The sequence below is a fragment of the Neovison vison genome, chromosome 7 (assembly GCF_020171115.1).
Source record: "Neovison vison isolate M4711 chromosome 7, ASM_NN_V1, whole genome shotgun sequence".
NCBI lineage: Eukaryota > Metazoa > Chordata > Mammalia > Carnivora > Mustelidae > Neogale > Neogale vison.
In genome coordinates this window covers 34,449,500-34,473,771 of record NC_058097.1, presented here as the reverse complement: position 1 = coordinate 34,473,771, position 24,272 = coordinate 34,449,500, and the positions used below count along the sequence as shown (strand labels likewise).

Sequence of the window (24,272 nt, the reverse complement as noted above, 5' to 3'; positions counted from 1 at the left end):
TCACGGTATGATTCATAGAGCCCCGTAGACACCTTGCCAAAAGAGGACAAATGGTGCACATATGGCTCCAGAGAAACACAAACGAAGTGTAAATGGCTTCCAGGGTCCCCACTTCCACGGAGAGAATAGACATTGGATAGGGGAGCTTTCTAGTCATCAAAGAAAGGCAAGACATTGTCTGATTTATACAGTCATAGTGGCACTGGGGAAGGCTCACCTTGGTACCAAGTCTTGGTGGAAACAATCCCCTCTGTGCTGCAGAGGTGGCCATGCTCACCTGCTCACTCTCGCTGCAGCTTTTATAGGACAGGACCCCATCTCACAGGACATGGCCGTATTTGCCATTCCTGGAGCATGCCATGCCCCCTCGCCTTCCTGTGGCATCTCTGTTCCCAGAAGCAAATGACACTATTGGCAGAGCAGCAGGATGCCCCATCTGCTCTAGAGTCATATCCACTTGGGTTGAAGTCTCCATTCTGCCACTTACTAGCTTACACATGTTTCTTCCCTACGTCTTCATTTCTGTACCTCTAAAAACTGGGATAGGAGTCCCAACCTCAGAGGGCTGTAGTCAGGACAGGACCAAATGAGATAATGCATGCAGAGCTCTTGACTGGACCACTGCAGAGGCCTAATACATGTTACCTATTGTTGCTTTTAACAAGAGAGAGTAAATAAGGATCATGTTCTATTGACATATATGATGCCAACAAATAATCTTGGCCAAATGCTGGCCCAGTGCTTGTCCAGTTCAAACCTGGGCCAGGTATCTGGGGTCCTAGTGCTGGGAAACAGGTTCATCCTGGAGAGCCCCAGAGACCTACTGTGTCTCTCATGAATGTCCTCTCCAGAACCTGCCAGAGCATCTCATCCGAGTGGCTCTCAAAGGGATCCAAGTTGTACCTGAAATAAAGGAAAGAGCAGGGAGCTGGATTTCTGAGGAAGACAGGAGCGGGGGAGCATGTTTTCTGCAGCATATGGGAGAGAGTAAGAGGTGGTATGTGATGACCCCCATGCCTCCAAAAGCAGTGCTTAGCCAGGACAATGGTCCATAAAATGACCAATCTCAGGCCAAGAGAGCAAGAACCCTCAGCTCGGTGATGGACTAGAGACCACCAAGGCAGGGGAGATAGTACTGAGTAAGTACTCAGGAAGACACATCGATTTGGTCCTCACAATGGCCATGTGTGGCAGAAGGCATTTGGCCCTCTGCAAATTCTTGGTGGAGGTGGAGGGGTGGGGAGTCATTCTGGCATTGCGTTCACTCCACCTGCAGAAGTAAGGCGTATAGCTGCAGCTCCCAGGCACTTGCACAAGGTGGCTATCCCAGTGGCTGGGTGTGCGTCTAGCATACTACTTGATTGGGTGCTCAATGGGACAAATATCCCTCATATCAGAGGGGCAGCCCTTGCACTGGACTGAATGAGAAACTGGTTTTCTCCTTGTCCTTTGATATCGGACCTTGAGCCCTGCAGAAGTTGCAACCCACTGTTCTTATACTTGAACAACTCCGTGGGAATAAATCGATGCACTTCCCTATGGATGGTTACATGCATAGGGTGACCACTTACTTTATTTCACAAACTGGGTTCTTTTGAGAGTGGCCATTGCTAAACGTGATAGGATGCTGAGACACAAGCATAAACCGGGGCTCTCCAGGGCCAACTGGGATATCTGCTCACCCTATGTGTAAGCTTCTTGCTTATTGGTGGTGTAGCTCATAAGATTCAGGTAATGTTCATGTCCTTGGCTCCTCCCAAAGCTTCACTGAGGAGCAGGTACTATCAGTGCCTCACGATGCTCGTTCCCTCATCCCCACTGTGGGCACTTCACAAAGTTCCTAGCAGGTCTGCTTTTCCTATCCAAAAAATAGGAATGCATGACGATCAAAAACAGCTACCTTACTGTACCTACAAACAGGACAGGATCCTGGGGGATCACGGTCAGCTTGGTTCTGAGGTCTTCCAAACCAATCGTGCAGATATCCACCTCATCAATGAAGATCGACCCGCCGGCGGGCTCCACCAGACGAAACAGAGCCATTCCCAATGATGACTTTCCTGGGAACAATAAAAGCGATAACAGCAGATCAAACATCAGTTTGCACTTCCATCATATCCAAGAATCTTATCAAGGGAATTCGTGATGCAGTAAAATGGCTCCATGCAGATGACCACGCAGACAGGAAGGCCTCACTCTGTGGGAGCAATCTGCTGCCCTGACGCAGTTAACCTTCTCATCCCTACAGGGGTTCTTAACACAGGACTCATCCTGGGGGCCTTGTTTCACAAGAATGATTCTCATTTAATTACTTCAAAAACCGATGTGTGTTTGTTTCCAACTCCACACACCCATTCAACCTGAAATCCTAATTTACAGTAAAAAGATTTGAGGGGGAGGAAAGAAACCAGCCAATCCATGGTGCGCACACACACACGGTTGCGCACGCACGTGTTTGCACACACACACACACACACACACACGCCACTCTCTCGTGTGGCTTAACCAGCACGCGCAGTAGAAATGCAAAGAAAACAACTTGAAAAAAGCACAGTCTGAGCTGATCCTTACCAGAACCTGTTCTTCCAACAATCCCAACTGTCTGCCCACTTTGAATGACCAAGTTCAGCCCGTCAAGAACCAGGGGAGTGTTGTCTCTGTATCTCATCTGATAGTCTCTGAATGTTATCTCCCCACGGCTGGGCCAGTCAGGGGGACAAGCCTCCACTTTGAGGGGGTGAGTGAATTCAGGAACACAGGTCTGAAAAGCAGAGTGACCAATGACAGGTTCATAACCATTTGCTTTTCCATCCATTTCATTCATTCATTCATTCATTCATTCCCACCATTCTAGGTACTGGTGTTCATGGTTGTGAGCTAGACCAATAAACTTAGTGAAGAACTTACATTCCGGTGGGGAACTCAGATGATACACAAAAAATGAAATCAGAAATGAAGACAATAAAACAAAGTATTGTAGAATACTATTCTACGATATATTTATCTATATATATTATAGATACAATATGTGTATCTACAATACAATATTCTATTGTATTCTATAAAATACAATACTGTAAAAGGGAATATAGAATGTGTGTAGGTAGGTGGAGTGAAAGTAACTTAAGGGTCGAAGAAGGTTATCATGAGGATGTGGCATACAAGCTGAGACCTGGAATGCTAAAAAGATGCCTGCTATAAGAAGATTTGGGTCCAGAGCCTTCCAGGCAGAGTGGACAGCTAGTGCAGAGGTCCTGAAGCCAGGGCAAGCTTGGTCACTTTGAGGAATAGAAAGAAAAGTCATGTGGCTGATGCTTAGTGAACAGAAAGATAGGACTATTGTCCCTACAAGGGACAGCTCCTACTGGGCCTTGTGTGCCTGGGCTAGGGTCAGCAGTTTGACCTTGAAACTATGTGATGAATCCAGACCAAGTCTTAAGATTTGCAGAATTCAATCAGATATAATATCAATATCCGCAGGAGTCATCATGGTGTTCGAAGTAGGAAGATGACAGGAATGCAGAATGTCAGATTCAGAGGTCTTTAAAGTGACATAAAAAAGACATTTTCGTTTCCCAAGAATCCAAGAAAGGCAAAGTCTAAGTAAGGAGTAGAGCTATTTGACTGTCTTATAAGACCAATGCCTCTTCTGAAGTGATGGGTCTCTGTTAGAAATAAGAAGACCCTCATGTGCCCTGTAGAGTGGCTGACCAGCCCACATCTGTGATAAGCAACCACAATTAGCTGAGAAAATAACTGTATTCTAGACAGTGAATACTTTTAACCCCAGGTGACCTAGCATTCATAAGAAAAATATTTAAGAGAAGCTTGAGGCACCTGTGTGGCTCAGTCTGTTAAGCATCTGAATCTTGATTTCAGCTCAGGGCTGTGAGTTCAAGCCTCAGCTTGGGCTCCGTGCCCAATTAGAAATTGCACTCCTGAGTATTTACCCCAAAGATACAGAGGTCGTGAAAAGAAGGGCCATCTGTACCCCAATGTTTATAGCAGCAATGGCCACGGTCGCCAAACTATGGAAAGAACCAAGATGCCCTTCAACGGATGAATGGATAAGGAAGATGGTGGTCCATATACACTATGGAGTATTATGCCTCCATCAGAAAGGATGAATACCCAACTTTTGTAGCAACATGGACGGGACTGGAAGAGATGATGCTGAGTGAAATAAGTCAAGCAGAGAGAGTCAATTATCATATGGTTTCACTTATTTGTGGAGCATAACAAATAGCATGGAGGACAAGGGGTGTTAGAGAGGAGTAGGGAATTTGGGTAAATTGGAAGGGGAGGTGAACCATGAGAGACTATGGACTCTGAAAAACAATCTGAGGGGTTTGAAGTGGCGGGGGGGTGGGAGGTTGGGGTACCAGGTGGTGGGTATTATAGAGGGCACGGCTTGCATGGAGCACTGGGTGTGGTGAAAAAATAATGAATAATGTTTTTCTGAAAATAAATTGAAAAAAAAAGAAAATATATATTTTTAAATAAATAAATATAATACATACATAAATAAATATATAAATAAATACATTTAAAATATATATTTAAGAGGAGCAAAATTGTAACGGTAGTATTATCAGTTTAAGGACTCTGCATATTTGGTGTTTTAAGTATAATAATATTACTAACATAAGGGCTTGTGATTCTAATTTAAAATGAATAATTGAATAATTTACTTAAACATGATTTTAAGTTAAAAGTTTACTGTTCATCTACAGCACTGGGATGCAAATTTAAAGCTTTCTGTATTTATAACTGTAATTTATTAGATTTATATAACCTCTGGAAGGTTTTTTTGTGAAATCAGATAATCAAGATACTTAAGAAGGGAATAGAATGTGCTGAATTTTAAAATACAATTTAAAATGTTTTAAACTGTTTAAGTTTGTAAATGGGGTCAAATGCCATTCAGAGTCCCTTAAAAGTGATTGCTTGACTTATCTAGACTTCTTCTCAAAGAATTGCAGGATTTTTAAGTTGAACTTAAAAGTTTTTGGAGAAGGGGTGGCTGGGTGGTAGAGTTGGTTGAGTGTCCAGCTCTTGGTTTCAGCTAAAGTCATGATCTCAGGGTCATGGTCTCAAGGTCATGAGAGCAAGCCCCACATAAGGCTCCTTGCTCAGCAAGGAGTCTGCTTGAGATTCTCTTTCTTCCTCTTCCTCTACTGCCCCACACCCATGCTCTCTCTCTCTCTCTCAAATAAATAAATATATCTTTTAAAAAAAGCTTTTAGGGAATTCAATCATTGTTTTTTGCAATTTACAATTTCAGTCAATCAAATATTAGTTTTAGAACTAAAGTTAGCCACTGATTTCTCTTTTTGCAGAAACTGCCCTTGAGGGAAAAAAAATGTTTTTAAAAGTATCTCTTCCTCAACTTCAAGAACTTTAGAGTAAATATGGGTTTTAAGAAGAAGGTTGTGGTCCCACTTCAGTTTTTAAAAAGATCCCTTTCACATGTCAAAAAATCAAACGCCTACATAAATTCTGCCAGAGTTAACTAGGCCCTCCTCTGACATACACTAATTTCTTACCAAAATATACTCTCTGAGCAGCTCCACAGAGGTGAATTTGGCCTGGGTCTCTGTCCCTGTGCGCACACACACTTGGAGCAGTCCGCTGAGCTATTGTAGAGAAGCAAGCAGCTGGGTTAGAGCACTTTTCTCCCTTGGGTTCCACCGTTCCACCTTCAGGGGCAGCCTTTGTGAAGTACCCCTCCCCAGTCTCACTCAGGGGAACACAGAAAGTAGGCCTGTATTCCCATCCAAGTGCCTAGAAGTGAAGATACTGGGGTATTTTGCCTTTAAACATTTCCTCTGCATTCAGAAACAAATGGGTAATGACATTTTCCCTGGCAATCCAGATGGCAAGTACCATCCCCCCACAGTATCACTTTATCACTCTTAGTCTGAGCGATAGGGAGATGCTATTGAGCTGGAATCTCCCAGGGCTACAGAACTGCTGGGTACCCCCCCCTCCACCTTGCTGCCATCTGGTGGGGTCCTGCACCTCTATGCCCTCTCTGCTTTACCCTACCCACAGCCAAGCAGCAACTGAACTCCAATCACCACAGATCATCAGAGGTAGAAGAAAACCACTAAGCCCATCTGTTTGCTTCAAATGTGAGAAAATCTAGGCTCAGAGTGGGGAATGCAGCTTGCTAAGGTCATCCACCTCAGGCCAAGATCCCCCAGGAGCCAACCCTGAAATGTGAGTGTAAGCAATATATTAGGGAGATTGAATGGTGATCCCCCTAAAAGGTATGCTTACATCCAAATCCCTGAGAACTGTGAATGTTACCTCATTTGAAAAAAGGATCTTTGCAAGTGTAATTAAGGATCACGAGATCATCCTGGATTACCTGCGTGGACCCTAAATCTAATGACAATTGTCCTTCCAAGAGACAGAGGAGAAGACACAAAAGAGAGGAAGATGTGAAGGCAGAATCAAAGATTGAAATGATGCAACTACATACAAGCCAAGGAATGCCAAGTGCCACCAGAAGCTGGGAGGGACAAGGAACAGATTGTCCTCTAGACCATTCAGAGGGAACAAGGTCCTGTCTACTACACCTTTGAGACTTCTGACCTTTAAAACTGTAAGAGAATAAATTTATCTGGTTTTAAGCCACTAGATTATGGTAACTCGTTACAGCAGCCCTAGGAAATTAATCCAGGAGGTGGACCCCAAAAGTACCAGTAGGAGCAGGGAGAAGTGGGGCACAGAAGAGAAGGTAAGTCACAAGAGGTTCAGCTGTGGGTAACTGAAACTGAAACTTGATCCCATTGGAAGCTCTGGGACATCGTATGGAACACACTTGAGTCATCCTAAGAAAGCTGGGCTATATCTCCACTAACCCCCTTTAGTCATTGCTGGGCCACTTCCAACTGGGGGAACTCCCCACATCTGTCGCCTGCTCTGGGCTTGGACTGAGCACCTTCCTGTAGCAGCAGGATGCCAACTGACCTGCCCTGGAAGGTTGGTGCACCAACAGCATCTGCCTCAGGTGCAAAATAGGTTAGTCAGCTCAAGGCAGATGAGGTCTTCTCTAGGTGAGCAGTGGCTGTGGGCCAGGCACTGCTTGTGAGGGGGAGGAGGGTTGCTGGTTTCCCAGGGCTAAATGTGTTGAACAAAACCCCTGCCCATGAGGCTTATGTTCTAGTAGGCTGGCAGGATAAGACATGGGTAATTTCAAGAAATGGTGAGAATGCCAATAAAACAGGATGATGTGAAAGAGTGGCTAGGTTTGGGGGTGGGGTTGCCTCAGTTAGGGAAGTTAAGGAACTGTGTGAGTGGAGGCATTTACAGTAAGAAGTCTACCAGGTTAACTCAGGGCTTGGGTAGCCCTGAGTAGCAGCAAGTGGCTTTAACAAGAAGGAGGAGGTGGGCCCAAGCAGGTGAATGAGGGGATGAGTGGTGTAGGTCCAGACCCTTTTCCGGGTTCCTTTGCTGCTTTCCCAATTAACACATGACACTGGCTTTCCATTTTTCTTAAAGAAGTGGCTCTTGACCTGGGTGATTTTGCCCTTCAGGAAGCATTTCATATCTAGAGATACTTTTGGTTGTCACAACCTTGGAGGAGGGAGGTCCTATTGGGATTTCTTGGTTAGAGATCAGGGATGCTAACATCCTATAACATACAGGGTAGCCTCTCACAAAGAGGATCATCCAGACCAAATTTCCATAGTGCCACAGTGAAGAACCTTTTTTTAAAATGTAAACAACCCCCCTGTCATGGGTGACAAAGCCCTACAGAGTCTATTTCTGCCAACGCTTCAGACCTTATTTTCTATCAATCTGTTCAAACTACATGAACTTCTGAGTTCCTCAAATGTACCAAGCTCCTGCCTACCCCAAACTTTGCCCTGCCCCCCAGCCTGAAGCATTCTGCCTTCCATCTTCTTTGGTTCTTTGTCATCCAGGTATCAGTTTGGAAGTCACCTCCTGGCAGAGGTATCCTCTGACTATAGGATCTAATTTTGCTTCCCTACTGACATTCACATTCCCTGATTTATTATCTTCATAAAACTTAAACAATTTCCAAAAACTTCTCATTGATTTACTTTGGCACTCATTTATTCCATCCCACATTACATCTCTTCTTATCCCATAAAGTATAAGCTCCATGATGGCAGGAACCTGTCCAGCTTGTTCATTGCTGAATCCACAGCAGCTATCAGACTTCCTGGCTCATGGCAGGTGCTCAGTGGCTATCTGGTCAATGAATGAGTGAGCCCTGCCCTTGAGAAGGGCTTATACATGTTTTGTTAGATTCAAGAGTATCAGCCCGTCAAGGCCCCGGGCAGCCCTCCATAAGTTTAGAAATCTCTTGTCAGCACAGTGTTGGCCCAGTAAGTGCTCATTCTCCTCCATGATGTTATGTAATGTCACTTTGCATTGACTTTCTGCTCTGTGAGACTTCACACATCTAGGGAGTCTCATCTATTCTCAAAGGAAGCTCTGTCATTTGGATTCTGTGTTCTCCAAAGAGGGCTAATGCTCAACAAAGCCACAAAGCCAGCTAGAGAAGTGTTCCCCTAGATCTCAGTGTGTTCAAATTATTTAGCCTTATAGCAATGTTGAAAACAATCTCAGGGAAAGCTAATGATATCCCCAAAAAGCACAACCTCAGTTGAGGAAAGCTGTTTCACTTGGACCAAGTTGAATCTATTCAACATCATCTGCTTTCTATTTTACTAGGCAACAACAAATAAAAACATCCATCAATGAGGGAAACTGGCTACCCAAGAAAAATTCATTTTTCCCACTTAAGATAAAGATCTGAGAATATATTTGTATTCCTTCCCTTTCCCAAAATGCCATTAAAATGATATCAGAGAGATTTTCAAAAAAGGAATAGACCTTTAATGGCAAATGGGGTGGGAAGAGATATCTTTGAATGAAAGAGTCACAGATTCTGGAAGATGGAAAGGGGAAGAAAAGCCCTTTGACAGAATGCAGGCAGAATGTGCTGCAGGGACTTATTGAGCCTTCTATCTAGCTTATCTATCTAGAACTCAGACAGGCTTCAGGTGTGAAAAGGAGCCACAAAGAGACTGATTTGATTGGTAGTCTGTATAGACCCATCTATTTCCTTCCCCTCATCATTTTCCCAACCGAGGTAGCTGGACACTTTATCCCCTAGACAAAACACACATACTCACACATACCCAGACCCCATTAAAGATTCACATTCAGATGGGTATCAGACCCAAATCACCTGGGTTCAAAGCCTAGCTCTCACACATGACAGGTGTGTGAGGTTGGAGAAGTCTTTCTGAGTCTCAATCTTCTCATCTATAAAATGAGGACTATGGGGCGTCTGGGTGGCTCAGTGGGTTAAGCCGCTGCCTTCGGCTCGGGTCATGATCTCGGGGTCCTGGGATCGAGTCCCGCATCGGGCTCTCTGCTCAGCAGGGAGCCTGCTTCCTCCTCTCTCTCTCTGCCTGCCTCTCTGCCTACTTGTAATCTCTCTCTGTCAAGTGAATAAATAAATAAAATCTTTAAAAAAAAATGAGGACTATGGCAGTACCTATCTCACAGGTTGTTATGTGAAAAAATAAATTAATTTACATACAAAATTTACAACAGTGCCCCAAATAGCATGTGTTTACTGATTGTTATTATTATCCTCTATTACTATTATTTCTCGATTACGTTATTTTTCTAAAGAAAAACCCCAAAGCAACCAAAATGAGAAGTCAGTATTATTTGTCATGGACATCATGGCTGCCACTCCAGCAGTGGCTCTCTACTGTGGGGCAGCTGTGTGACTTGGGGGTCGGATGGGGTGTGACTCCATCCTTTGGCCTAAGCCAGCCATCCCAATTCTATCCAGGCACTAACTAATTCTTGGATGCCCAAATTAATCCAGTAAGAGTAAAGCTCAGGGCTTTTGCTCAGTGGCTAGTGTAGGAAAAGCTTTCTTCTTCCTGCCTGCCTGTTACAACCCTCAGACTCTCAGTCACCATTGTACAACCATGAAGGAAGTCATCACAGAATAAAGACAAAGCCAGGGGCTATGATCCAACTGTTCCTGAAGCCCATATAACCACCAGACCTTTGAATGATGTGAGCCAGTCAGTTCTTTATTCTTTGAACCCATTTGAATTGGTTCTTCTCTTACATCCATCCTCCTTGGTATACCCTATGCCAGGGCCTCCAGGTCAAGCCTAACCTTACATGAGGTGTTACCTGGATGATGTAAGACAAAGACAAGCCTTTGGAGGAAGCACTAATTGAGGAGAAGCTCAGGGTCACCAACAAGGCCACAATGAAGGTCACAATGTTCATGAGGACGTCCATTCTTAGAGCAAACCACCTGAGAGCACAGTTAAAGTATAGGAGGTGGCTGGAGTTTTCATCATTTAGCATCTTAAACCTAAAATTGAAAGATCAGACAAAATAGGAGATCAGGTGTGCTTCCATAGACTTAGGGTTGGAGCTACTGGAAAATTAAGATTAGGGGGAGTTTTTAATCAAGGACTAATGCACTTTACATAGGACTCCCTTACAAAGTTGGGAAAATATCCATACTCTAAAATCTGCTGCCATAGGTCTCTTTGACTTGCAAATACCCCAAGTGACAGTATTGTGCTGAGTGGTTTCTTTCTCTTTCCCAGAAATGGCAACTAGAACTCACAGCTGAGAACAAAAGGTGCTCAGTGTCTCATGCTCTACCAAGAAAAGATCCCCTTTTTGGAGTCAGCCACTCCTCACAAAGGACTGGTGGAATTGATAGTTGGCCCCCTTGATTCCTAAGAGGGGTGAGGATTAGTTGTGGAGGAGGTTGCCTTCAGGGAGAATCAATGTTTATGATGGAAAGAGAAGGGAAAGGACTATGTTTCCTTCCCTCCTCCTCAAATCGGAGAAAGAAGAGTCAAGGCAATTGCTTATAAAGCTGAGGGTCCCCTCCAGAAAAAAAAAGCTGACATCTTGTACGCCCATGTGTATTCACTGAGCAAAAGAGAAGGGCACAGAGTAGAGGGACAGAACAATGACACCATCAAGGATGAGGACAAGACCCGCCCCTGGAGTTGCTCGTTCCCCAGATGTGTGGAAGGCAGATCCTGACCATTCCTGCTATTGCTACAGTTGGGAGTGCAGAGACGTGACATTTGGTGCTGCAGTGTTAATGCAGTATTCCTCGGCGTGAGGCAAAGTGGCCCCACATCAATGAAATGCAGTGTGAGACTGCCCTGGAAGAGCTCTCTGGAAGACCCAGGCTGGTCTTGATCATCAACAATGCCCAGCAGAGCTGCTAGGGATTTGGTCCTGTTGGAGCTTCTACCTTGCCACACCACATTGGCACATTTTGCCTGATTAGCAGAAATAAGCAGCAGGAAGGAGATAATGGCCCAAGGATGCATCTTCCCAATACCATTCCCTTGCACCAGCCTCAGGAAACCAGTCTCTGAGAAAAGGGAGAGGATTTTTAAAAGAATAGACCAGAGGCTTTCCAGCAGAACACCTGGCCCCCATCCTGCACAGGACATACACATAGCACAGTGTTACTACTCCAAGCCTCTGGGTGTGTTAGGGAGGGAATACAGTGAACCCTTAAACAACATAGGTTTGAACTGCATGAGTCTACCTATATATGGTTTTTTTTCCCAATAAATACAATGTGGTATTGTAAATGTACTTTCTCTCCCCTATGATTTTCTTAATAGCACTTTCTTTAGCTCACTTTATGGTAAGAATATAGTATATAATACATATAACATATGAAATATGTGTTAATTCACTGTTTATGTCATCAGTAAGGCTTCCAGTCAATCGTAGGTCACTAGTCGTTAACTTTAGGGGGAGTCCAAAGTTATATGCAAATTTTCAGCTGTGTGGGGTATTGATGCTCCCAAACCAAGGGTCAACTACACATTCAAGATTGAAATTTTAACTGAGCTGAACAATTAACCACAAGAGACATCAGGTCCAACTGCCACTGGAGGTTCCCTTCACCTATTGGGAAAGAGGCTTCATCAGAACAACTGGTAGACATTATTGGGGAAAAAAACAAAAAACTTCCAATGTTTAAACCCCTAAAGAGTTAAGATTCCTCCACTGGTACAGTCACAAACATCCTCAGGTATTGCTACTCCATCCTGTTCCAAAACTCCTCAAAAGACTCTGGAAGCACCTCTGACCAGCTATGCCAGGTCCTGTAGCACCCTCCGCCTTGTTTCCACCCTAACTTATTTTCCCCAGAGCTTAGTTAAAATATTCTTTCAAACACCATGGTGTTTCTACCCTACAGCTATAAGGCCTACAAATTCAGCTGACGGTTTAAGTGACTTAGGAGTTATGTGTGGTCTTATCTGTGTGGTTGGTTAGACTGCACAGGAACAAAAGAAACAGATTGGAATTTGACCTCAAGGCTCTGTTCAGTCCCGTGACATTTTTGTCTGGTGACAAGAGCAATACATGTCAGAAGTCCAAGCCCTCTGTTAAGTCCACGATGGGAAAGAAAGTATAAAAAGAAGGGGACCCCATCAACCATGTAGGACTCAACTGTCCTGTAGAATTTCCTTGGAAACCTTGCTAAAGAATCTGCAGGAAGACAGAGCTTATATCTGTTTTGTTTGTCATGAGTGAGTCGATGAATGACTCCATGGACAGGAGACTTTCTTCATGACGAGAACATGGGAAGGGTCCTTGTGTGACGCAGGACTCTTGACAGATGACATTCTGATTAAACTAGGAATAGCACAGCCACCAACTGAACTTAAGGGCAAGCTGGCATACCAAGTCTACACTGAAATCCTAGGTGGCAAAGCACGGGAAGAGAGAGAGGGACAGAACTATATCCAAACTTGAAGTATGTGTTGGGTTTGTTTGTTTTTTAAGATTTATTTATTTATTTGATAGACAGAGAAAGACAGTGACAGAGGGAACACAAGCACAGAGAGTAGGAGAGGGAGAAGCAGGCTCCCCACTAATTAGATAGTCTGATGTGGAGCTCGATCCCAAAACCCTGAGATCATGGCCTGAGCCAAAGGCAGATGTTTAACCAATGGAGTGAGCCAGGTGTCCTGTGTGTTGGGTTTTTTTTTTAAGACTTTATTTATTTATTTGACAGACAGAGGTCACAAGTAGGCAGAGAGGCAGGCAGAGAGAGAGGAGGAAGCAGGCTCCCCACTGAGCAGAGTCCGATGCAGGGCTCGATCCCAGGACCCTGGGATCATGACCTGAGCTGAAGGCAGAGGCTTTAACCCACTGAGCCACCCAAGCGCCCCTGGTGTGTTAGGTTTTTAAGGCAGGAAAATACAGGGAAAAACAAAACAAACAACAACAGCAACAAAACAAAATAGAACACCCATTGTGGCAGATACTGCTATGGATTCAGCAAACCCCATTTTCTTTTCCTCTTGTGGGCACAGCTAGACTCCATTTCCCAGCTTCCCTTGCAGTTTGGTGAGCCCAGGTGAATGAAGACTGGTCAATGAGTGTGCAGAAATGATGAGTATCTTCATTGGAGTTAACCCATAAAAATTCCCCATGAGGTCCTGCACTCATTCCTCACCTTATCTTCCAGTTAGACACAGAAGATCCTGCAGTAGAACCCCAAGGCCCTCAGGATGGAAAAGTCCCAGTGAAACAACACCCCTTTCCCCTGCACTACAGACTCTCGTTAAAATGTGACTTGAGGGGTACCTGAGTGGCTCAGTAGGTTAAAGCCTCTGCCTTTGGCTTCGGCTCAGGTCATCATCTCAGGGTCCTGGGATCGAGCCCCACATCAGGATCTATGATCAGTGGGGACCCTGCCTCCCCCTCTCTCTGCCTGCCTTTCTGCCTACTTGTGATCCCTGTCAAATAAATAAATAAAATCTTTTTTAAAAATGTGACTTGAGGGAAAATAAACACATACTATGTTAAGTTGCTAAAATTTGGAAGTCTTTGCTACCATGGTGAGCCTACATGGTTGATACAATTTATACTGTATTTTAGAAGTTTGGAGCTGGAAGACTCCGGAGAAATTCACTTATCTAGTCTCCACATTTTAAAAAGAAGGGAAGTGCTGTATCCATCAAGTAAAATATAATATGGCCTTTAAAATTTATTTTTATGAGAAATGTTATAACATTTTTAAAATGCCATTTAAAAATAAAATGAGACAAACATGATTATGAATACTTGAGAAATAGGAAAAATGAAAATTGAAGGAAATATATGAACATACTAATGGGATTTGGGTTGGGGACTTATGGGTGATTTTTTTTCCCTCTTTTTCCTGCTTTCTCCTACTTTCCTGAATTGGACGCATTTTGCTTCTAGTGCAAAAAGTAAAACATGTAAATTCATATACCAAAGTTGTCATTGAATGAGCTCACAACTTTTGGGCCCCAGATACTAGGGAGAAAGGCCTAGTGCCTTAGACTGCTCCTTCTTGATTCTGCCAGCAATTCACCTACAGGGAGTCCCCAGCATCCCAGACTTCCCTTTTATTCTTATGACCTCCCATTCAGGGTCAGGTGTGAAATGGGGAGCCCTGGAACAGTGTCCCAGCACCGGACTCACTTGCTAATGCAGTCCTCCTTCTTGTCATAGGCGTGGATGATGCCCAGGCCCTGCATGGATGAAGTGATGTGGGAGAACCAGGGAGACCGGCTGATGTTCTCCACCTTCTTGAGCTCCTGGACTCCTCTATGGAAAATGCTGTGGGGAGATCAAGAAGGCCACAGAGTAGGGTCTCTAAGGCTCTCTCTTAGCACACACAGGTCTGACTATGCACTCAAGACAAAGTTTAAGTCAGATGGGTGCCATATAACTAGAGAGAGGTGTTGGCCCACCACTCTCCTCTAGGACAGGCCATCCCAGCTGTGGGACAGATAGGGTCTCAGAAATGTGTGTTCAACCTGAACAGACATTTTTCCAAAGAAGACATCCAGACGGCTAACAGACACATGAAAAGATGTTCAATATCACTCATCATCAGGGAAATACAAATCAAAACTACAATGAGATATCACCTCACACCTGTCAGAATGGTAAAATTAACAACACAGGAAACAACAGATCTTGGCAAGGATGCAGAGAAAGGGGAACTCTCTTATACTGTTGGTGGAAGTGCAAACTGATGCAGCCATTCTGGAAAACAGCGTGGAGGTTCCTCAAGAAGTTCCAAATAGAACTATCCAGCACCTTTAGGTGTAGGGTTAGGTTGTGTACCTGAGACCTTTCTTGTTTCTTGAGAAAAGCTTGTACCGCTATATATTTTCCTCTCAGGACTGCCTTTGTTGTGTCCCACAGATTTTGAACCGTTGTATTTTCATTATCATTTGTTTCCATGATTTTTTTCAATTCTTCTTTAATTTCCCGGTTGACCCATTCATTCTTTAGAAGGATGCTGTTTAGTCTCCATGTATTTGTGTTCTTTCCAGACTTCCTCTTGTGGTTGAGTTCTAGCTTCAGAGCATTGTGGTCTGAAAATATGCAGGGAATGATCCCAATCTTTTGATACTGGTTGAGTCCTGATTTAGGACTGAGGATGTGATCTAAGGTCTCAGGTACACAACCTAACCCTACACCTAAAGGAGCTGGAGAAAGAACAAGAAAGAAACCCTAAGCCCAGCAGGAGAAGAGAAATCATAAAGATCAGAGCAGAAATCAATGAAATAGAAACAAAAAAAACAATAGAACAAATCAACCAAACTAGGAGCTGGTTTTTTGAAAGAATTAATAAAATTGATAAACCCTTGGCCAGACTTATCAAAAAGAAAAGAGAAAGGACCCAAATAAATAAAATCATGAATGAAAGAGGAGAGATCACAACTAACACCAAAGAAATACAAACTATTATAAGAACATACTATGAGCAACTCTACGCCAACAAATTTGACAATCTGGAAGAAATGGATGCATTCCTAGAAACATATAAACTACCAAAATTGAACCAGGAAGAAATAGAAAGCCTGAACAGACCCATAACCAGTAAAGAGATTGAAACAGTCATTAAAAATCTCCAAACAAACAAAAGCCCAGGGCCAGATGGCTTCCCGGGGGAATTCTACCAAACATTTAAAGAAGAACTAATTCCTATTCTCCTGAAACTGTTCCAAAAAATAGAAATGGAAGGAAAACTCCCAAACTCATTTTATGAGGCCAGCATCACCTTGATCCCAAAACCAGACAAGGATCCCATCAAAAAAGAGAGCTATAGACCAATATCCTTGATAAACACAGATGCAAAAATTCTCACCAAAGTACTAGCCAATAGGATTCAACAGTACATTAAAAGGATTATTCACCACGACCAAGTGGGATTTATCCCAGGGCTGCAAGGTTGGTTCAACATCCGCAAATCAGTCAATGTGATACAACACATCAATAAAAGAAAGAAAAAGAACCATATGATACTCTCAATAGATGCTGAAAAAGCATTTGACAAAGTACAGCATCCCTTCCTGATCAAAACCCTTCAAAGTGTAGGGATAGAGGGCATATACCTCAATATCATCAAAGCCATCTATGAAAAACCCACTGCAAATATCATTCTCAATGGAGAAAAACTGAAAGCTTTTCCACTAAGGTCAGGAACACGGCAGGGATGTCCATTATCACCACTGCTATTCAACATAGTACTAGAAGTCCTAGCCTCAGCAATCAGACAACAAAAGGAAATTAAAGGCATCCAAATCGGCAAAGAAGAAGTCAAATTATCACTCTTCGCAGATGATATGATACTCTATGTGGAAAACCCAAAAGACTCCACTCCAAAACTGCTAGAACTTATACAGGAATTCAGTAAAGTGTCAGGATATAAGATCAATGCACAGAAATCAGTTGCATTTCTCTACACCAACAACAAGACAGAAGAAAGAGAAATTAAGGAGTCAATCCCATTTACAATTGCACCCCAAACCATAAGATACCTAGGAATAAACCTAACCAAAGAGGCTAAGAATCTATACTCAGAAAACTATAAAGTACTCATGAAAGAAATTGAGGAAGACACAAAGAAATGGAAAAATGTTCCATGCTCCTGGATTGGAAGAATAAATATTGTGAAAATGTCTATGCTACCTAAAGCAATCTACACATTTAATGCAATTCCTATCAAAGTACCATCCATCTTTTTCAAAGAAATGGAACAAATAATTTTAAAATTTATATGGAGCCAGAAAAGACCTCGAATAGCCAAAGGGATATTGAAAAAGAAAGCCAAAGTTGGTGGCATCACAATTCCAGACTTCAAGCTTTATTACAAAGCTGTCGTCATCAAGACAGCTTGGTACTGGCACAAAAACAGACACATAGACCAATGGAACAGAATAGAGAGCCCAGAAATAGACCCTCAACTCTATGGTCAACTAATCTTCAACAAAGCAGGAAAGAATGTCCAATGGAAAAAAGACAGCCTCTTCAATAAATGGTGTTGGGAAAATTGGACAGCCACGTGCAGAAAAATGAAATCGGACCATTTCCTTACACCACACACAAAAATAGATTCAAAATGGATGAAGGACCTCAATGTGAGAAAGGAATCCATCAAAATCCTTGAGGAGAACACAGGCAGCAACCTCTTCGACCTCAGCCGCAGCAACATCTTCCTAGGAACATCGCCAAAGGCAAGGGAAACAAGGGCAAAAATGAACTTTTGGGATTTCATCAAAATCAAAAGCTTTTGCACAGCAAAGGAAACAGTTAACAAAACCAAAAGACAACTGACAGAATGGGAGAAGATATTTGCAAATGACATATCAGATAAAGGACTAGTGTCCAAAATCTATAAAGAACTTAACAAACTCAACACCCAAAGAACAAATAATCCAATCAAGAAATGGGCAGAGGACATGAACAGACGTTTCTGCAAAGAAGACATCCAGATGGCCAATAGACACATGAAAAAGTGCTCCATATCACTCGGCATCAGGGAAATACAAATCAAAACCACAATGAGATATCACCTCACACCAGTCAGAATGGCTAAAATCAACAAGTCAGGAAATGACAGATGCTGGCGAGGATGCAGAGAAAGGGGAACGCTCCTACACTGTTGGTGGGAATGCAAGCTGGTGCAACCCCTCTGGAAAACAGCATGGAGGTTCCTCAAAATGTTGAAAATAGAACTGCCCTATGACCCAGCAATTGCACTACTGGGAATTTACCCTAAAGATACAAACGTAGTGATCCAAAGGGGCACGTGCACCCGAATGTTTATAGCAGCAATGTCCACAATAGCCAAACTATGGAAAGAACCTAGATGTCCATCAACAGATGAATGGATCAAGAAGATGTGGTATATATACACAATGGAATACTATGCAGCCATCAAAAGAAACGAAATCTTGCCATTTGCGACAACATGGATGGAACTAGAGCGTATCATGCTTAGCGAAATAAGTCAAGCGGAGAAAGACAACTATCATATGATCTCCCTAATATGAGGGAGTGGTGATGCAACATGGGGGCTTAAGTGGGTAGGAGAAGAATCCATGAAACAAGATGGGATAGGGAGGGAGACAAACCATAAGTGACTCTTAATCTCACGAAACAAACTGTGGGTTGCTGGGGGGAGGGGGGTTGGGAGAAGGGGGGTAGGGTTATGGACATTGGGGAGGGTATGTGCTTTGGGGTAAATTGGAAGGGGAGATGAACCATGAGAGACTATGGACTCTGAAAAACAATCTGAGGGGTTTGAAGTGGTGGGGGGGTGGGAGGTTGGGGTACCAGGTGGTGGGTATTATAGAGGGCACAGCTTGCCTGGAGCACTGGGTGTGGTGAAAAAATAATGAATACTGTTTTTCTGAAAATAAATAAATTGGAAAAATAAAAAAATAAAAAAAAAAAGAACTATCCAGCAATTGTACTACTAGGTATTTACCCAAAGGATACACAAATACTGATTTGAAGGGATAGTTGCACCATGATGTTTATAGCAACATTATCAACAATAGATGAATTATGGAAAGAGCCCAAATGTCCGTTGACTGATGAATGGATAAAGAAGATGTGTTGTGTGTGTGTGTGTGTGTGTGTGTACATATATAATGGAATATTACTCAGCCATCAAAAGAATGAAATCTTGACATTTGCAATGACATGGATGGAGCTGGATTGTATTATGGTAAATGAAGTCCACCAGAAAAAGACAAATACCATATGATCCCACTTACATGTGGAATTTAATGAACAAAACAGATGAACATGGGGAGAAATAAAAGAGAGACAGGCAAACCATAAAAGAGACTTAACTATAGAAAACAAACTGTTAATGGTGGGAGATGGGAGGGGGATGGGTTGAATGGGTGATGGGCATTAAGGAGGATACTGTTGTGATGAGCACTGGATGTTGTGTGGAAGTGATGAATCACTAAATTCTGCTCCTGAAACTAATATTACACTATATGTTAACTAACTGGAATTTAAATACAAACCTGAAACTAAGGTAAGAAAGAAGGAAGGAAGAAAGGAAGGAAGGAAGGAAAGAAGGAAGGAAGGAAGGGAGGGAGGAAGGAGAGAAGGATCTCAGAAATGTGAGCTATTCCTTGCTGTGGTCTGTTTTGAGTGCTTCTTGTAGCATGAATATCTCGCTGCAGGAGATGTGATTCCAGTCTTTGAAGACCAGAAATTTTCATACAATGCAGCTCCTAATACAAGCCAAGCACTTTTTGGGACCCAACCAAAGAAAAAGTGATCTGTTCCAATTCTGGAAGAAAATCCGGTTTATCAACTGCCAATGCAATGTCTTCTAAAGGCATTTTCAAAGGTAATTTGAATCATAGCCTCAGGAGCTGACTTTAGAACAAAACCCCTCCACAGGATGCAACTCCCCTGGGTGCTAAAGTTCCAGGACCCTGCTGAGCACCAGACTACTGCCCTCAGGCAGGCACATTGGCAGGCTGGCCCACGACAGGGAATCTAATCTGCCCTGGAACTCTCAGCTAAAACTCACTCGGGGGAGAGGAAGGAAGACCTCATTAGTTCAGAGCTCGAGTGAGTTAGCTGGAAATATTTAGGTAATTCAGTCATAGCCAGCCATGGTCTGGCCTGTCTTTGTAGCAAGAAGTAGGGGTGCAGAGCAGAGAAAAACCATTGGCTAAGTAAGTCAACAGCATAAACTGGAGAACGGACAGAAACAACGAACGGTCGGTCAAACACAGGGATTACGAAAACAAGCATCAAGCCAAGGAGTCCATTTTAAGAAGTGGTATCCAAGACATCTTTATCTTTGCAAAGGACTTGCAGAAAGTATTTTTTTTAAAGATTTTATTTATTTATTTGACAGAGAGAGATCACAAGTAGGCAGAGAGAGAGAGAGAGATGAGGAAGCAGGCTCCCTGCTGAGCAGAGAGCCCGATGCGGGACTCGATCCCAGGACCCTGAGATCATGACCTGAGCCGAAGGCAGCGGCTTAACCCACTGAGCCACCCAGGCACCCTGCAGAAAGTATTTTATTGGGTCATGACAATTAACCCTTGAGGTTGGACAGTGAGGCCATGTGACCTTTCTTGGAGTCACCAGGGAGACAATGGGAAACCAAAGAGAGAGTCCAGGGCACTGGTGCTTGTTCCTACGGTCACACCAGCTCCTGCACAGAAGCCAAAGATGCAGAGTCCACCTTTCCAGCCGCAGTGCAGTCCTATGTCCTCATTGCCCACTGCCTGTAGGCATCATCTGCAGACCTGACCCACAAACTAGAAACATCCATATGTAAGCCCACAGATGTGATTATCCAAACTGCTTCCCTTTCCATAACACTCCTATCTCTCTTCATGTCCCTCCCCATCCGGGACCCATCCTTGGTTTCTCCCACCCCCTACCTCCAAAGACCATCTCAGAAATGGCTCCCCAATCCACCCTTTTCTGTCCCCTACTGCTGCCACCTGTCTCAACTCTCATTCAGGCTCTACATTTCAAGAATCTCTCATCCAATAGCCCTGATCCTCGTCTTTCCGTAGCTCCATCCATCCTCTACACTGCGGCCAAAGTGCTAGTTCAAAAACTCAGCTTTGAGTGCGGTGTCCCTGGATGAAAACAAATGAACTTGCTTACAGGTGGAGGCAGGTCCAGGATTGGGGGGCTGAATCTTTTACAATTTGGGGGGCCCTCTTTGAGATCCTTAGTGTCTGACCCAAAATTTGGCACATCTAGGAGGATAATGAACATATGGTTGAGTCTGATGAAAACTCAAGTTCCTATAACATGGTACAGATGATCCTTGTACAGTGCAAGGGTAGGGGAGCCAACCTCCCAGGCAGGTAGAAATCCGCATATAACTCTTGACTCCTCAGAAACTTAACTATTAATGGCCTGCTGTTGACAGGAAGCCTTACCAATAACATAAACAGTTGACTCACACATATTTTATATGTATTATATACTATATTCCTACAATAAAGTAAGCTAGAGTAAAAAAAGTCATTAAAAAAAATCAAAGTGAAGAGAAAACCCATTTATAGTATGGTACAGCATTTATCAAAAAAAAGAACCCACCTATAAGTGGACCCGTGCAGTTCAAACCCACGTTGTTCAAGGTCAGCTGTATTCCAGTTCTAATTTATAAGTCACTCAGAGCCCTACAGTTTCATTTGATACTCTTAATAGCCTCCTGGTTCATGTGCCAGGTGTATGTTTTAGCGATTACCTTTAGGGATAAGGAAACTGGCTTGTCCAATGTTTTCCAGCTAGTTTTGCAGTAGGGCTGGGGCTCTGGTGGAAATTTCTCTGATTTCCAACTATTTGGCCTTATATGATACGCACCATGCTGCCTGGTGAGAACTCCAGCTCACCCTGCAACAGGGTAGACCTGGGTTTCTCAAGGGCTAGGGTCAGTCCACCCTCCTGTTTCCCTCCAAGGTGGGTGAGGTAGTGCAGTGGGCCACAGCCGCAGCAGGACTCCCCAGTGCCTAGCTGCCTGAGGCTTTCCTCTAACCGTATCAGTGGTTGTGGTCGGGGGAGGGGAGATAGTTCCCAAAGCTCAGAGTAACTAAGGACTGTCTTCTCTCTCTTCTCCAGCAGCAGGATGGCGGAGAGAGCTCAGCTCCATGGTTAAGAACACAACAGCAGACAGACAGCAGCCTTGGTTACTAGTTTCCTGGCCTAGGACCACCGACTTGAACTCCCAGTCATGCCTACCTCTCAGGTTACTTTGAGGTTAAAATGCCAGATGTATGCAAAGCACTGAGCATAGCACCTGGCATTTCATCAGGACTAAAAATCAGTATGCTCCCAGATTCAGAGAAGGGAGCAAGGATTTAGCATCACCTGATACCCCCAGCATTGTGCAGAGTTAACCAAATGCCCAACGGTTTCATGGGCTCCTTTTTAAACAGCGTATCGACCTACCGTAAAAGAATGAAGAAGCCAACAGCAAGGCCAGCCAGGACGAAAAGGACGGCAGGAAACACAGCAGCCAATATCACAAGAATAAACAGCACCATAAAAAACTGCTGCAGAAAATTCTCCGCGTGAAACGGTAGCCGCACATCCAGCTCGTCCATGTCCTTGGAAAAACGGTTCATTAGCCTGCCAGTGGGGGTCGTGTCAAAGAAACTCATTGGGCTCTTTAGGATCTGTGGATAAAATCAGAGAGTCCATGATGAGGTGTGTGTTTAGGGAACACCGACCACTCTGCCGGGGCTGGGATGCTTTGAACGGCATGAGCATTTTTCCGGGACCCAACACAGTGTCCCAGGCCAGCCATCGTGGGAAAGTGAGGGTGTCCCCCATTCGTATGCTCCCCCCGAATGAGAGTGTGGGGGAGATTCAGCCTTTGTGTGGAAGCCCAGGAGAGCCCCTGCAGGTCAGACCTCCCTCCAAACCTGGGATGCAGCCTGGGGGGCCGAGGAGGAGGAGGAGATTTTGCACTCCAGGGGCAATAAAAAGTTAAGTTCCCCTGTGTCTGCCTGCCTAGTGTGAGCCACACCTGTGGGCTCTGGCCACGGCCCAGGCAATAAAATTAATCAATAAAATTAATCAATTCTGCCTATTGCAGCAGTGGAATGAGGAGAGGCCCTCTGTGGACTCAGGGCTCTTTGGAGCTAGAGATGGCCTGCCGGCCAGTACATATCTGCCCCAGGGCAGTGTGGTGTCCTCAGGGAAACCATCCTGACCACCTTCACCTCTACCCGTAGTCTGGCCTGAGGGCCCACGGCACATTCCCACAGTCCCTGGAGTTTGCCTTCAGAGACGACAGTAGGTATCTCGATAGTTCACACGACCGTAAGCTCCTTGAGCATTGTGTCTGTGCCCAGAGCTCAGCACAGTGCCTGATGTGTTGTAGCGGCTCAGTAAATGCCATTGGCTGAATGGCTGGAATCGTGTGCAGTCCCCGGGAGCAGTACCTTGTCAAACACGAGGTCGTGTAATGAGGAGGACGCCATCAGCGTGGTCTTGGTGAAGGTGAAACCTTTGATGACACTAAACGTCAGTACAGACACCATGCTCCCTGTGTACACCCACTGGAACACTCGCTGCCCCGTGTCTGCCAGCACTACACCCATCTCACATGCACTCTTGTTGCCCTGGGGCCCACAGGTCATCTTTGGAGAAAAACAAGAGAAGCACCAAGAATTGGTAAATTGTCAGGAAAATAGGAATTGGCCAAAGGATCTTTCCAGAGAGAAGAAACTAAAAGCAGGTGCATAATTGTGAAGAATGAACCAGGGGGTTAAAAATCAGGTCCTTTCCCTTTGAGGACCTCTGAGCTTTGCATGGGTCCTCCTGCTGGGCTACCTGCCCCCAAGGCACCTGACTTATGAGGCTCAAGGCTCGAGCCTCAGCATGGTCAGTGGGCAAACAAAGCAGAAAAAGCAGGCAGGCACAGGGTAACCAGATAGCTTCTGTCCCAGAAGCAACTATGCCTCAGGAGTCAAGATGTGACGTCGGGCCAGAAAAATTATAGAAGCACAGGAAATCTGGATTCCACGAAGTTGGCAGAAGAGCCCTCAGGCAGCCCATACAGGACCCAGTATCAGGCCAGCCCCACAGTCCCCTCCCTTTCCTTTTCTCAAGGAGCATCTTGGGGGATACTGGTCCACTATCCCGAAGTCCCTGGTAGGGAGGAGGGAGTCTGGTGAACCACAGAGTTCTGGGAAGAGTCAAGACCACACACAGCTCCGTCCTGCGGGGTGGGGAGAACACACATTTCTGCCAGCATTTCTGGGGAGAGGCCATCTCCTCCTCCTGAGGAATTGGCAGCTTCATTTTTCTCTGAGCCATGTGCTGAAACTGCCTTTGGGGAGCAAACAAGCATCTTTCTTTTAAATGTCATTTTGCTGATTACAGCAATAGAGGAAATGTAAACCAGAGGTGACGGC

General features: G+C 44.3%; 1 protein-coding gene across 4 annotated transcripts in view; it reads right to left on the bottom strand.

Annotated features, from left to right (window-relative positions):
* ABCC12 (ATP binding cassette subfamily C member 12) overlaps nt 1-24,272 on the bottom strand; it is a 68,569-nt gene that overhangs the window by 2,274 nt on the left and 42,023 nt on the right. For 2 of the 4 annotated variants that reach the window (XM_044260423.1, XM_044260425.1), the window contains 8 exons: nt 23,298-23,495; nt 22,300-22,526; nt 14,530-14,667; nt 10,207-10,393; nt 5,547-5,636; nt 2,572-2,761; nt 1,901-2,060; nt 825-903 (listed from right to left, as the gene is read on the bottom strand). In XM_044260423.1, the coding sequence (XP_044116358.1) occupies nt 825-903; nt 1,901-2,060; nt 2,572-2,761; nt 5,547-5,636; nt 10,207-10,393; nt 14,530-14,667; nt 22,300-22,526; nt 23,298-23,495 (1,269 nt within the window). The remainder of the gene's footprint in view (nt 1-824; nt 904-1,900; nt 2,061-2,571; nt 2,762-5,546; nt 5,637-10,206; nt 10,394-14,529; nt 14,668-22,299; nt 22,527-23,297; nt 23,496-24,272) is intronic. The other 2 variants (XM_044260424.1, XM_044260427.1) reach the window with 2 other exon arrangements.